We start from the raw sequence: 15025 nt of genomic DNA on the forward strand, positions 1-15025 counted from the left end.
AGTCATAGTTAAAAATAGCGAAAAGAAACGGATGGTAATTGACTACAGCCAGACTGTTAATATTTATACCCAGCTGGACGCCTACCCTTTACCCCGCATATCAGAAATGGTCAACCAGATCGCGCAATACCGAGTCTTCTCGACTATCGACCTCAAATCCGCGTATCTCCAGCTCCCCATTAGAACGGAGGACCGCACATACACCGCCTTTGAGGCAAACGGACGCCTCTACCATTTTCTCAGAGTGCCCTTCGGGGTAACAAATGGGGTCTCGGTCTTCCAACGTGAGATGGACCGCATGGTTGACGAGAATAAACTACAAGCTACCTACCCCTATCTGGAAAATGTCACTATCTGCGGGCACAACCAGCAAGACCACGATCTAAATCTTGCGAGATTTTTAAAAACTGCCCTAAAACTGAATCTAACCTACAATGAAGACAAATGTGTCTTCAACACAACCCGTCTCTGTATCCTCAGCTGTGTGGTGGAAGATGGGGTAATTGGACCGGACCCTGACCGGTTACGCCACCTAAAGGAACTTCCCCCGGCGCACAATCCCAAAGCTTTAAAAAGGTGCCTGGGATTTTTTTCGTATTATGCCCAATGGGTGCCCAATTACTCTGATAAGGCCCGACCCCTCATTAAATCGACATCCTTCCCACTATCAGCTGAAGCTCGGGAGGCTTTCACCAGTATCAAACGGACATTGAAAGGGCTGCACTGTGTGCAGTGGATGAAAGCATTCCCTTTGAAGTCGAAAGCGATGCGTCAGACTTTGCTTTAGCTACGACCCTCAATCAGGTTGGGAGACCTGTGGCCTTCTTCTCCCGAACCCTTCAGGGACCTGAAATCAGGCACTCTTCTGTCGAGAAGGAGGCACAGGCTATAGTGGAGGCAGTGTGGCACTGGAGACACTACCTAGCCGGCAAACATTTCACCCTGCTCACCGACCAGCGGTCGGTGGCTTTCATGTTTAATAACAAACAAAGGGGGAAAATCAAGAATGACAAAATACTCAGGTGGAGGATCGAACTATCCACGTTCGACTATGATATTATGTACAGGCCGGGAGCCCTTAATGAACCCGCAGACGCCCTATCACGGGGAATGTGTGCCAGCATTCATACGGACAAATTACAGGGTCTCCACAACGACCTCTGTCACCCAGGGGTCACCCGACTATACCATTTTATAAATTCCCGCAATCTGCCCCACTCCATCGAGGAGGTCAGGGCAATGACCAGAGCCTGCCGCATCTGTGCGGAATGCAAGCCTTGTTTCTACAGGCCTGACCGTGCACACCTTATCAAAGCCACACGGCGATTCGAGCGCCTAAGTCTGGACTTCAAGGGACCCCTTCCCTCTGCCGACCATAACGTATACTTCCTCAATATCATCGATGAATATTCCCGCTTCCCCTTCGCCATTCCCTGCCCAGACATGACCAGTGCCACGGTCATCAAGTGTCTCGGTAATCTATTCTGCATGTTTGGCATGCTGAACTACATACACAGCGATAGGGGGACGTCATTTATGAGTGACGAACTGTGCCAGTTCTTGCTCTCAAAGGGGATAGCCACTAGCAGAACCACTAGGTACAACCCCCGGGGTAATGGGCAAGTGGAAAGGGAGAATGCTACTGTTTGGAAGGCTGTCACGTTAGCCTTAAAGTCAAAAGGCCTTCCGACCTCCCGCTGGCAGGAAGTCCTCCCAGACATGCTCCACTCCATAAGGTCTCTGTTATGTACAGCTACTAACGCTACCCCTCACGAAAAGATGTTTGTTTTCCCCCGGAAATCGACCTCGGGCATATCTCTACCCGCATGGCTGACGTCTCCGGGGACAGTACTATTGCGGAAGCACGTGAGAGGCCATAAAACGGACCCCCTTGTGGAAAAGGTACAGCTCCTCCATGCAAACCCTCAGTACGCCTATATTGAATACTCTGACGGGCGAGAGGACACTGTTTCCATAAAAGACCTCGCTCCCTCGGGGAGCAGAGAGAACGGTGAGAGACTACCCGAGGAAGACCTACACCAAAAAGAGACAGGACGCCCAGAGGTGTCAATACCCAACTTTAACCTGGAGGACACTGCAGATAGCCTGGAAGACACTGCGGAGGCCCGGACAGCGGAGGAACCAGAATCCACTCCCCTAGAGGCACCCCAACCGGCTTTGCACCGATCACTGAGAACCGCAAAACCTCCTGACAGACTCACTTATACCAACTTTTAAGAAACATCACCCCAATGGACTAAATCTAAAGAAGGGGTGAATGTAATGAAATCTGTTTGTCTTGCCTGTATTCGTTCTTGCCTGTATTCGTTTTGCACTCATGTATATTACCCTCCCCCACACGGTGTATAGTTTCACTTCCTCTTTCCTGACTAACCTGGAAGGTTCCAGGTCTTGGCTCTTGGTTCCGCCCCTGACTTCTCTTACATAAAGATCCCAGGAACTGTATGACTCATTCCTGCGAGCCAGTCAGTGTGTTGAGAGGTTAGCTCTGATCTTAGTGATTAAAAGCCAACTTGTTAAAGTCTATAACTTCTAGTTTTGTGGTTATTGAAGGCACATCAGAGGGTTAAGGGGTGATTTCGATGCCGGATTTCCGGAGCACTGGGAAATCCAGCTCACAGCCGTTAAATTCCAGTCAGGTTGCCAACTGCGCTGTGGGAGCCTGATTTAAATATTATAATGAGGTTTCCCACCTGAGAGCTTAAATATGGCGGCAGGAGCTTATGCAGTGAGTTCAGGTGGGGTTAGCCCATGTTTATATGTAACTACCCTGCCTCTCCCACCCATCTTATTCCCATCCAATCCCCCAAGACAGTACCCTTGTCCTATTCCATTCAGGAATTAATTTCTAGGTGAATAAAATATTCTAACAGCACTATTTGTAGGTCATACAGCACCAGCAAAAACTTGTTTTTATACAGCGCCTTTAACATAGTAAAACGTCCCAAGGTGCTTCACAGGAGCGATTATCAGACAACATTTGACACCGAGCCACATAAGGATATATTAGGACAGGTGACCAAAAGCTTGGCCAAAGAGGTAGGTTTTAAAGAGGCTCTTAAAGGTGAAGGGAGAGGCGGTGAGTTTGGGGAAGGGCTTGGGACAGATTGGGATCCACGCAGTTTTGTCACCAACAATTAAAATATGAAATGTTGAGAAATTTGCGGGGGAATCGAACAGGTGGAGCACTTTAAGTGACAGAAGTGTCATTCCGCCGGATTCACACCTCCCGGATTGTCCTTTCACTTTGGAGTCAAGGCCGAAACCTTGCTTACCTGGGCGGGTCCGGTGCAGGCGGTGGCCATGGCGGGTCGCGACCCTGTTGCTGGCTCCATCCCGCTGTTGAAAATGAATTTACCTTAATGGGGCTTATTGGAGCCCGCCCAGCGCGTTACCCGGCCCAATAAGATGGAGCGGGACTGGTGACGTCATTCATGACGCGTTTTCAGCTGAGACCTTTAAAGGGACCATGGCCCCATCACAGTTGAAGTTTAATCTAACATAGTGCTGTCGGTGCAATATGGGGCATGGGGGCGAGATGACAGCGGGATCCTGATCCTCTGACAAAAATATCAACATTCCCTACCGATCCGGCACCGATCTCACCCGCTATCACCCCTGAAAATTCCGTCTGGGTCTGTACCGACTTCTAACCGACTCCAACCTAAAGTCTAACAGCATCTTAGATGGGTATTTTGCTGGCGTTAGCGGGCGGGATCAGGGGCGAATCATGGGGAAATGTTTTTTTTTGCAGTGGTCGGGTGCCCGCTGTCAACCCGCCTCCACGCACCTTTACTAAATGTGGGGTCTGTCAGCGCTGAGCAGACCCAATGCGCAGCGGCGTGGGTGGTAACTCAGGTCATTATGTCCTTGATAACAGATGTGTAACAACAATTTTGAGCTCACCTTTATAATTTACCAGCTCGCCAACGGGGTCCACGCTGCTCGTGTATCACGTCTGTTAAGCTGGGCAGGAGTTGAAAGGCCATGGAATCCTCTCATTACTTGACATCTGGAAATTTGCTATAAATGTTCCCATCTCACAGCTGTTCACTTTCCAAGCTCAAAAGCTGTTGGTTATTGCATTTGGAAGACAGATTGAGCTTCATGCAGGTTGCAAGAGCTGGAGCAAACTCTCTATCCAGTGTCACCTCATTGGAACAACATTTCACCATTGACAGTTCACCTGCCATCTATTCCATCAGCATGCGTGTGGTTTATACTCTCTCACGTTGGTCCAATCTGAGCACGATCAGCCACAACACCAGCCACACCAGGCACAACAGCAGCACCAACAAACCCACCAACTGTCTCTGCAATCACCTGATGCAGCACAGGACAGAGGGCATCAGCACCCAAGCACATTGCTGCCAGGGACGCCAGGGATAGCCTCACCATGGCCGAACTTACTTCACTTGATGCTCCACACCCATATTGCTGCCACATGATGTGCCAGGTTGGCACCACCCCACACCAACAACGTAAAGCATCATTACCTTGCCCAAGCTATTCCTTTCTCACTCATCAGCATTGCGGGGATGGGGTGGGCGGGTACAGTTATGTTTCAACATTCACTGCAACTCACTAAGCCACTTCCAAAGGTGCACAGCATTCTGTCGAAGAACAGAAAGTGTTGAAAATAAAGATTACCATGTCTGCCTGCATATTACAGAAATTCCAAATGAAAATTGTCTAAAACACACAAGTTCCTACCCTTTTGTGTTGTTAGTTGGTATGATTGGTCTAGGATGAGGGTGAGTGTGAGGGGAGACTAGTGAGATGTGGAAGTGAGAATGTAGATAGAGAGGGATGGATGGAGGTGCAAGGTAAGTTGGTGTGAGTAAATGTGTGCAGGAGTCCGACAGGGAAGACAGAGTGATGGAGATGTGATGAGTGTTAAAGCAGGATCAGATTGAGTTTGTCTTTGCATTAACATTGCGTGTTCTACTGAGGTGATTGAAAGGTTTGCACCACTGTAGCCCGGTCCTCTTGACGATATCCCTGCTTGTGTCCCCCTGTGCAATGTGCAACCAGGCTGCGTTGGTCTCCTGGAGAGGTCTCATTGGAAGGGGAAAGAACCTCCCTACGTGCTCTGGAGGGAGCCCTGGGAGAGCCTGGGTGCAGCCGTGCACCTCTGTGAAGTGCTTGTAAATGTTTACAGCACTTCAATGCTGCAGAACACGAACAGCACAAATGTCAAAGTAAATTTGCGCATGGACCCTTTAAGAAAACCTGCTGATGACGCGGCAATAAGTGACAGCATCTGAACGGCTTCCTTCAATTGGCTGGGAAACTCGCTGGGCGGGATTAACAAGCCCAATCAGGGGCAAGCCATGTCGGAGGGCGGGATTGAGCCAGGAGCGAGGCCGCAACCCGCCAACGACCTCGCCCGCCACGGACCCGCCCAGTTAGGGGAAATCTCGGTTTAAGTGTCTCCACAGGGAGTCCTTGACACAGACTTACTATATTGTCTGGGAATTGTTCATCTTTTCCTCTTTTGCTGCCCCGCGTGTAGTTCATAAACTATCTTCCAGTTCCTCGTTCACAGCCCAGCCCAAGGACCCTGACCATACGTTCATTCTCTGTACTTTTCCGACCTGGATGATGTTCCCTTTCAATACTTGATTGAGCAACGGAACCAGACTCAGTTTTAACAATCTCTTTCGTAATCTACTCCCAGAATGATGCGTGGCGCTCTTTAGTGAATGGCCTGTAATGGATCAATTTCACTTTTGAAGCTAGGGCGCCAAAGTGACACTTGTGGTCTCAGCACTAATCTACAGAAGCTGAAGGTTTGGAAATCAAAGAGCCACGTGATGTGTGGTGTCAGAATAATCCTTATCCTTCACTGTAATATATGCAGATAGGCTTAAGAGATAGAGAGATTAATAATCTTTATTTATCAGTACACTTACAGAAACGTAGCACCACCAGTGCTATCAGAATGACCTCAATTGTACTCACAAGCACAGCTATCTAATTACGCAAGGCAAGCATGGTGATTGTACGGCAGCACGTTCATAGTACGTGTGATTAATATAGAGTCACAGAGTCATAACCGCAAAGAAGTAGGCCATTCGGCCCATTGAGTCCGTGCCGACTCTCTGCGGACCCATCCAGTCAGTCCCATTCCCCCGCTCTATCCCTGTAGCTCTGCAGGTTTATTTCCCTCAAGTGCCTATCCAGTCTCCCCTTGAAAACATTGAGTGGCTCCGCTTCCACCACTTCCGTCGGCAGCGAATTTCAGGTCCTCACCACTCCATGGATATAATCGTTTATCCTCACATCCCCCCTGAATCTCTTGCCCAAATCCTTAAATATGTGTCCCCTATGCAAGCTCGTTGGTGCTCACGCATGCTACTCACACCCCCGCCTCCCCCCACCACTCTTGCACATGCTCATTGGCGACACTCTCCGTCCAGTGTTCTCTGGACATTTCACATACATGATTAACCATATTCAGGATCCTCACTGGCTGATCTAGGAGCACAGGAACAGGAGTAGATCCACAGCGGATTACCTCACACTCCCCCACATTGAGTGACATCTGTCATATTGCACTCCACTCACTGCCTGTTCATATCCCCTCCCAAACTGTTGCTCCCATCTACACAAGTTACTGTGCCTCCTAATTTAACACCACCTGCAAACTTAGATATACAACTATCTATTCCTTCATCCAGTTCATTAATATATACGGTGGAGAGATTGAGGCCCCAGAACAGATCCCTGGGGAACACCACATTTCACATCCCGCCAATCTGAGCACCTACTCATTATCCCGACACTCTGTCTGTTACTTCCCACCCAAACTCCAACCCAGATCAAAAGGCTCCCTCCAACTCCATGCGGTCTCAGCTTGGCCAATAATCTTTAACGTGGAACCTTATTGAGTGCCTTCTGGGAGTCCATATAGATTACATCCATAGACATTTCTTTGTCTATCTGATTAGTGACCTCCTGAAGAAACGCAACTACATTAGTCAGCCATGATTTACCTTTAACAAAGCCATGCTGGCCCCCACCTGATCAGTTCATATTTGCATAAGTGATCAGCCCCTCTATCCTTAATGACAGATTAGGTTAACTTCCCCACAACTGACGTTAAACTGACCGGCCGGTAGTTATCTGGTTTATCTCTCCCACCCTTCTTAAGTAATCCAGTATCTGGAGCACTGTGTACAGGTTCTGGGCACTGCATCTCAGAAAGGATATATTGGAAGGAGTTCAGCGCAGATATATCAGAATGTTACCAGGGATCCAAGGGTTGAATTATGAGGAGCGATTACAAAACCAGACTTGTAATCCTTGGAATATAGAATGTTAAGCGGTGATTTGATTGAGGTTTTTAGGATTTTGAAAGGAATTAATAGGGCAGATGGAGAGACATTACTCATCTGTTGGGGGACGTCCAGAACAATGGGGCATAACCTTAAAATTAATAAATTCAGTAGTGAATTCAGGAGCAACCTTATATACCCAGAGAGTGCTGAGAAATTGGAACTCACTTCCACATGCAATAGTTGACTGGAATAGCAGAAAAGTATTTAAGGGGAAGCTCGATAAGTACTTGAGCGACAAAGGACTAGAAGGATATGTTGATGGGCTGAGATGAAATAGATTGGGAAGAGCTTCGTTTGGAGCATAAACACCGGCATCGACTGATTGGGCTGAATGGCCTGTTTGTGTTGTACATTCTGTGTAATCCACTCAATGTCCCTTTGAGTGCTGAGTAAAGACGGACCACTTTAAGCTCGTGGCAGCATTTCATGTTTATTAAGAGCTGTGTTATACAAGTTCCCAATCACAATGTGCTCACAGACTAAAGGGGAATCTGTCCCCATTCTACACACAGCGAAAGTTTACACACAAGATATTGGTGACAGTTGTACAGAAAGTTCCATCTCACAAAGCTGGACAATCATTTCAGTCACTTCTGATATTATTAAACATTCGGATTTTGCCAAAAGCTGAAATTGCTACAGCGATTACATTGCCAAAAAGGCGGATTGCACACATCGAATGATCTGTTTCATTACATAAAACTCTAGCAAACATCAAACTCCACTGCCAACTCGCACCGCCTCAGTCGGAACACGAGGAGGCGCTGATGGTCTTGAGAAGAGGCGAGCTCAGGGAGCCGTGGCTGACGCTGCAGGAATAGCTGGAGCCCTTGTTCCAGGCGGCGGCGGGGACTCTCAGGTAACTGCCCAGGCTGTAGGATTGATCGCTGTCCGGGGACACGGCGCCTGTCGTCACCCCGCTGTCTGTCTCTTGGCCATCCACGCTCCAGCGGAGCCGCACCAAGCCCGGCTTAAAGCGACTCACCAGGCAGGACAGAGTGGCCGATCCCGAGCCGATTTCTTCCGAGGAGGGAGGGAGGAGAAGAACCGAGGGGCTTCGATCCTCGCTGCCTGTGTGTGGGGGGAGAGAAAATTCATTAGTTTATGGAATCCGTCAGCAGTGGGACGCTCCGAACTGAAATCAAAGACACCAAAGAACACCCAGAAAAAAATTCACTTTAAAATAAATTACTGATTAATACAGGGATCCAGTAAATTCTTAGATCTCTGCTCCTCTGCCAATACTTTTGCCTTCAGTATAACCGTGACTTGGTTCAGAAATAATTAATTGGCTGTAAAGCGCTTTGGGAATTCCTTAGGTCGTGAAAGGGGATTTTTAAAAGCAAATTCTTTCTTTCTTTCTTCCTTTCCTTCTTTCTTTTTTTCCTTCTTTCTTTCTAACTTGTAAAATAACAATAGAAAATGCTGGAAATACAGACCGGGTCAGTCAGCATGTGTGATGCGGAAAGATCAGTAACTGACCAGTTCAGGTGCAGGTTACACCCCCGGAACCGCACTAACCTGTCTGTTCCCGTTACACACACTGACCGACCGGCCGTGTATTCCCAGTATTTTCTGTTTTTATTTAATTTCCTATAATTGCAGTTTTTTCACCTTTTTGCTTGAATATAATAAAGCGTTTGATTGTCTTAAAATGCGGTCAGTGTTATCTTTAAAGAGATGAATTCACGGAGCTGTGAGCCGCTTTCCACCGAGAGTCCACATATGTTCTGATATCTCAAACTGATGCAGCCCTTTCAAAGAGCCGCCACAGGCACGATGGGCCGAATGGCCTCCTTCTGTGCTGTCTCATTCTATAAGTGTCCGGAAGTTTTTTTTACAATTACAATTTTTTTAGAATTACGTGTTAGAAACTGATCGGCTTTCAATGATGCGGCGATGATAATTGAGCCGGGTCTGTTGCCGGGTATTGAAGAGCTCACTGAATAAAGAGAGGACATTGTACACGGGCTGGGAATTAATGTAGTGACTCTGTCTAACAATATTGTCAATGGATTACATAGAATTACATAAAATATACAACACACAATACTGTAAATGTTTTACACAGAATATACGGCACAGAAACAGTTCATTCGGAATAACCAGTCCATGCCGGTGTTTATGATCCACTCGAGCCTCCTCCAATCCTTCCTCATCTAACTCTATCAGCATAACCCGCTATTCCCTTCTCCCTCACACGCCTCCTCTTAAATTCATCTGTACTATTCGCCTTAATCATTCCCCGTGATAGCGAATTCCACATTCTCCCCACTCTCTGGGTAAAGAATATTATCCTGAATTTCCTATTGCTTTTCTTGGTGACTACCTTATATTGATGGTCTCTAGTTTTGCTCTTCCCCACAAGTGGAAACATTCTCTCTGTGTCTAATCTATCAAAACCTTTCATCACTTTAAAGACCTCTATTCGGTCACCCCTCAGCCTTCTCTTTCCCCGGTTTGATGAAGGGTTTTCATTGTTCGATATTTCTGGTGAAATGGGGAACAAGGATTGTAAAAGATTATCGCTACAGAGAAAAGTATGGATTCCTCCCCGCGCGGGTTAACTGATTTCTCTCTCGGGATCAGCTCAGTCTTGCTGGTCCCGGAGCGATCCGTTCAACACTGGGCGGTAGCCGGACCCGACAGATCAACCCAGGAGAATCTGCGCTATCCCCGGGGGACACTGGACAGGGAGAGTCAGTGGACACAGCCTGGGGGAGGGGAGAGGGTCAGCAGCGAGAGAATGAGATGGAGAGAAAGTTCCCTTCAACAAGCATCACCCAGTCTCACACACACACGGGGCTGGTCAGTAATTGTCACTGCGCCGCTGCATGGTAAAGCGCCGGTTTTGCTCTATAAACAGCGGGGAAATTGCGAATAATGAGCTCAGACAGATTAAATATCGGAGCAGGAATGTCCGAATAAAACCAGTTCCGTCAAACGAATACAATCCCGACTAATCACGGTGTTTCTGGCGACAGGGAGTCGATCCAACATGTTGTGTGCTGGGACAGCGGGTCTCGGGAGGGTCCTCTCTCTTTCGCAGCCCAGAGCCGGACACCCGACGGCTGCGGTCAGGGGGACAATACGCCACAGGAATAAAACCAGCAGCAACATTGAAAGTTGCAAATTACTGTAAATGGATTGGGATTCCCCCGGGGGATCTCCCGCCGGCTCCGGTCAATTTTTAAAAATCGAACGTTGCCCACTCTGGACAATAGATATAATTCTACATGCACAAAGAAATAAGAAATGCATGGCATAGAATCACACAGCACAGAAGGAGGCCATTCGGCCCATCGTGCCTGTGCCGACAGTTTGAAAGAGCTCTCCAATCAGTCCCACTCCCCTGCTCTTTCCCCACAGCCCTGCAATAGTCTCCTGTTCAAGTCTCAGTGTAACATAGGGACATATTCAGTGTCCACTGTCAGAACCTCACAGTGTAGCTCACAGCTTTCTCTCTCTCTCTCTCTCTCTCTGTCTCTTGCAGCACCCGAATGATACCGGCGCTTCAAGGGTTAACTTACGAGGCCGGGGTGTTTAAAATGTGAAAAAGGATTCTATCAGGTAAACACAGAGAAACGATTTACTCCGGTCGGCGAATCAAGAACAAGGGGAGATCAACTTAAAAATAGAGCCGGGCCGTTTAGGAGGGAAGTTCTTTTTCACACAGGCTCGAGAGGCTGAATGGCCTCCTCTTGTCCCTCTGTCACTATTTTATCAATCAGTTCTCCTATGAGGACATTCAGCCCATCGTGCTTGTGCCGGCTCTTTGAATAGAGCTCTCCAATTATTCCCACTCCCCTGCTCTTTCCCCAAAGCTCTGCATTATTCTTTTCAAGTATTTCTCCAATTCCCTTTTGAAAGTTACTATTGAATCTGCTTCCACCGCCCTTTCAGGCAGCGCGTTCCAGATCACAACAACTCGCTGCGTAAAAAGAACAATTCTCCTCATCTCCCCTATTGAATGGGAGCAGGAAATGGTGTCAAACTTCATTTCAGCGCAGTATTATTCCCCGAGGCGCTTCAATAATTCCAATTCTGACCAGTTTAACATTGTTTGGGTATAAATAGATCCAACATCAAAATTCACTGAATGGCGATTTCTCTGGCGCCCCGGAATGAAAGCGACTGTAAATTAATAATAATTGAAACAATGTGAATGATAGAATGAGAGAGTCACTTACTCTTTATACTCAGGACGGTCCCCGGTCCGAAGATCATTCCCGAGTCCCACGTAGCACAGTAATAGACGGCGGAGTCACCGGGCACCAGGGTTCCGATGGTCAGAATGTAACTGTTACTGGTGGAGTCTCTGGTAGGTTGAAATCGGTCCGTGAAGCCGGTGCCTCGGTATATATCATTATCTGGTTGATGTTCTAGCACCCACACCGGAGCTTCCCCGGGTCGCTGTCGGTACCAGTTCACATACTTGCTCCCCACAGCCGCGTTCTGCATCGCACACTGTAACCGGGCGGTCTGACCCGCGGAGACAGGGTCGGATATTGGGGACTGATTGAGGACGGGAGCCGCCAGGACACCTTCAATAAAAGAAAAAAATCAACCCATTCAGAGACTTGGAGCAAATAGGGCGTTAATGCGTCAATAAACACGGAGAGAAAACCGCCCGATTCTCGGTATTGAACCGATTTAGTTGCGGATAAACCCGTGACTAAAACCATCCGTCTCTCACCTGTTAAATGGATCAGCAGAGCCCACAGGAGATGCATTGCTGGAGCCATTTCCTCCGGAGAATCGCCAACACCGCCGCTCAAATTTCCGACTGAACCGTGCGCTGTTCCTGTAAACTCCGGGACCCGGTCCGGTTACAGTGTCGGCAAACCCGAGACTCCGGGTCTATTTATTACCCGGTATGCAAATGGTTGGGAGGGGCCAGGAAAAGGAAGGAGGCAGAATTTAAATCGGAATTTTTATTTAAATCTATTTGTGCCAGACTAAATTATTACAATCTTAAACCTTTAATTTACAAATGTTTAAACTCCTATTGGAGATTCTGTTAAGGGAATCTTCCAAGATTTCGAAGATTTTGCGTTTAATGAATATTTAGTCTGTGTTCTACCCCAGAAAAATGAGGGGCGGATTGTAGAGATACGGACCAGCTGATGCACTTCGGCCGGAATCGCTCTGATAACGTGCTGTTACTCTCTGATATACTGCATCAGATTTTAAAGTAAACTTTCCCGCTAAAATACATATTTCATAATAGACCGACGTCCCTTTCTCTAAATCAGCAGCAAGACAACCCTGGATTCGTCAAGCCCTTTAAAATTGTGTTTCAATTGACAAATATGATTTGGGCTTCAGTCTGTAAATACATTTCTGATGAGAATATTCCTGAGGCGGAGTAAAGAGCGAATTAGATGAGTGAGAAAAAGGGGAAGAAAGCGGCATTTTACACCCTGCCCCGGATTAAAGAGAAGTTGTTCTATTATAGTCTGAGTCACCCCCTTTAAAACTCAGAAGGACAAATAAAACTCGGCACAATATTAATAAAATGACACCTTGCCTTTAATTTGCTGCCGGTCCGATCAATGCGCACAGCTCCCGTTTAAACCCTGCTCCAGTTGAATTATTAAGCGGCGGGGTCAGTTGTTTCTGGGCTTCTGTGATGTTGAACACTTCCCCTGTTTGGAGTCAATCCCTAACTCCCCACACTGCGTCTGGGTTCATGTTTTTAAAAGGCAGATTGAAACTGGTTGGTGTCAGTTACTTGAGGGCGAAAGAAAAATGTATCAAATTGTCCATAAATGGGTTGTCTTGAGATGATAGATCAAAGGAAAATATGTTTTCTTTAATAAATATCTGACTGTGTAACTGTGAAGTTAGGTATTCCCCTGTTCCTTAGAAAATCACACAGAGCGGCCGGAGGGATTCTCGCCCGCTGGAGCAGCCGGCACTGAATTCGGGCAGGGATTGGTTCTCACCTGGACAAGGGGCTTTTCGGTGAAGTCCAGGTGCTTGGTTCTGTTTCTGAGCTTCAACTGATCTCTGATTCCTCTGGTCTGTTAGAATTATTAAAGGGGCTTTGGTGCTATGACTGGAGCTGCTCTCTCAACCTTGCACAGGGACCAAGAGCTTTGTCACTGCTGACACCGACACGGCTGACTGGAGAACCAATCACAGCGCAGCACCGGGCACACCGCACACTGCACCTTGGGAACTGTAGTTCCACATAGAATGCAACAGTTATACTTTCCTTTCTGGCGCAAAAACACAAAAGGAAAAGTGGCCCAACCATGGCTAAGAAATTAAATTAAGGATAGTATTAGATCCAAAGAGGAGTCATATAAAGTTGCCAGAAAAATTAGCAAGCAGTTTAGAATTCAGCAAAAAAGCACTAAGAGATTGATTAAGTGTGGAAAAATAGAGTATGAGAGAAAACTTTCAGGGAACATAAAAGCGGACTGTAAAAGCTACGACAAATTTGTGAAAAGGAAAAAGATTAGTGAAGACAGATATAGGTCCCTTACCATCAGAAACGGGGAATTTATAATGGGGAACAAGGAAATGGTGGAGCAATTAAACAAATACGTTCGATCTGTCTTCACGGAAGAGGACACAAATAACTTTCCAGAAATGCTAGGGAACCAAGGGTCTTGTGAGAAGGAGGAATTAATGGAAATTAGTATTAATACAAAACTAGTGCTGGAGACATTAATGGGACTGAAAACCGATAAATCCCCAGGGCCTGATAATCTGCATCCCAGAATATTAAAGGAGGTTCCCATGGGAATAGTAGATGCATTGGTTGTCCTCTTCCAAAATGCTATAGATTATCGAACGGTTCCTGCAAATTGGAGGGTGGCAAATGTAACCCCACTATTTAAGAAAGAAGGGAGAGAGAAAGCAGGGAACTACAGACCGATTAGCCTAACATCAGTAGTAGGAAAAATGCAACAGTCTATTATAAAGGATGTGATAACAGGACACTTAGAAAATATCAACGGGATTAGACAAATCAACATGGATTTATGAAAGGGAAATCGTGCTTGACAAAACTACAGGAGATTTTTGAAGGTGTAACTGGTAGAGTAGATAAGGAAGAACCAGTGGATGTGGTGTCTTTGGATTTGCAGAAGGCCTTTGATAAAGTCCCACATAAGAGGTTAGTGTGCAAAGTTAAAGTACATGGGATTGGGGGAGATATATTGGCATGGATTGAAAATTGGTTAACAGATAGGAAACAGAGAGTAGGAATAAATGGCCCTTTTTCAGGGTGGCAGACAGTGACTAGTGGGGTACTGCGGGGATCAGTGCTTGGGCCCCAGCTATTCACAATATGCATCAATGATTTGGATGAGGGAACCAAATGTAATATTTCCAAGTTTGCTGATGACACAAAACTAGGTGGGATTGTGAGTTGTGACAAGGATGAAAAGAGGGTTCAAGGCGATTTAGATAAGTTGAGTGAGTGGGCAAATACATGGCAGGTGCAGTATAACGTGGTTAAATGTGAAGTTATCCACTTCGGCAGGAAAACAGAAAGTGGGTATTATTGAAAGGGTGATAGATTGGGAAATGTTGATGTACAGAGGGATCTGAGTGTCCTTGTACACCAGTCACTGAAAGCAAACATGCAGCTGCAGCAAGCATTTAGGAAGGCAAATGGTATTTTGGCCTTCATTGCAAGAGGATTT

General features: G+C 46.8%; 1 protein-coding gene across 1 annotated transcript; it reads right to left on the reverse strand.

Annotated features, from left to right (window-relative positions):
* Nucleotides 1–7775: 7775 nt before the first annotated feature.
* LOC147086486 (immunoglobulin lambda-1 light chain-like) lies at nt 7776–12209 on the reverse strand. Its single transcript, XM_085978356.1, has 3 exons — nt 12061–12209; nt 11555–11908; nt 7776–8435 (listed from the first exon to the last, which is right to left on the reverse strand). The coding sequence occupies exons 1-3, from the start codon at nt 12107–12109 to the stop codon at nt 8107–8109; spliced, it is 732 nt and encodes a 243-aa protein (XP_085834482.1). The 5' UTR covers nt 12110–12209; the 3' UTR covers nt 7776–8106.
* Nucleotides 12210–15025: the final 2816 nt, after the last annotated feature.

This window comes from Somniosus microcephalus, unplaced genomic scaffold (genome assembly GCF_052327205.1).
Source record: "Somniosus microcephalus isolate GS21.2 unplaced genomic scaffold, FLI_Smic_1.0 unresolved_chr7, whole genome shotgun sequence".
Classification (NCBI taxonomy): Eukaryota; Metazoa; Chordata; class Chondrichthyes; order Squaliformes; family Somniosidae; genus Somniosus; species Somniosus microcephalus.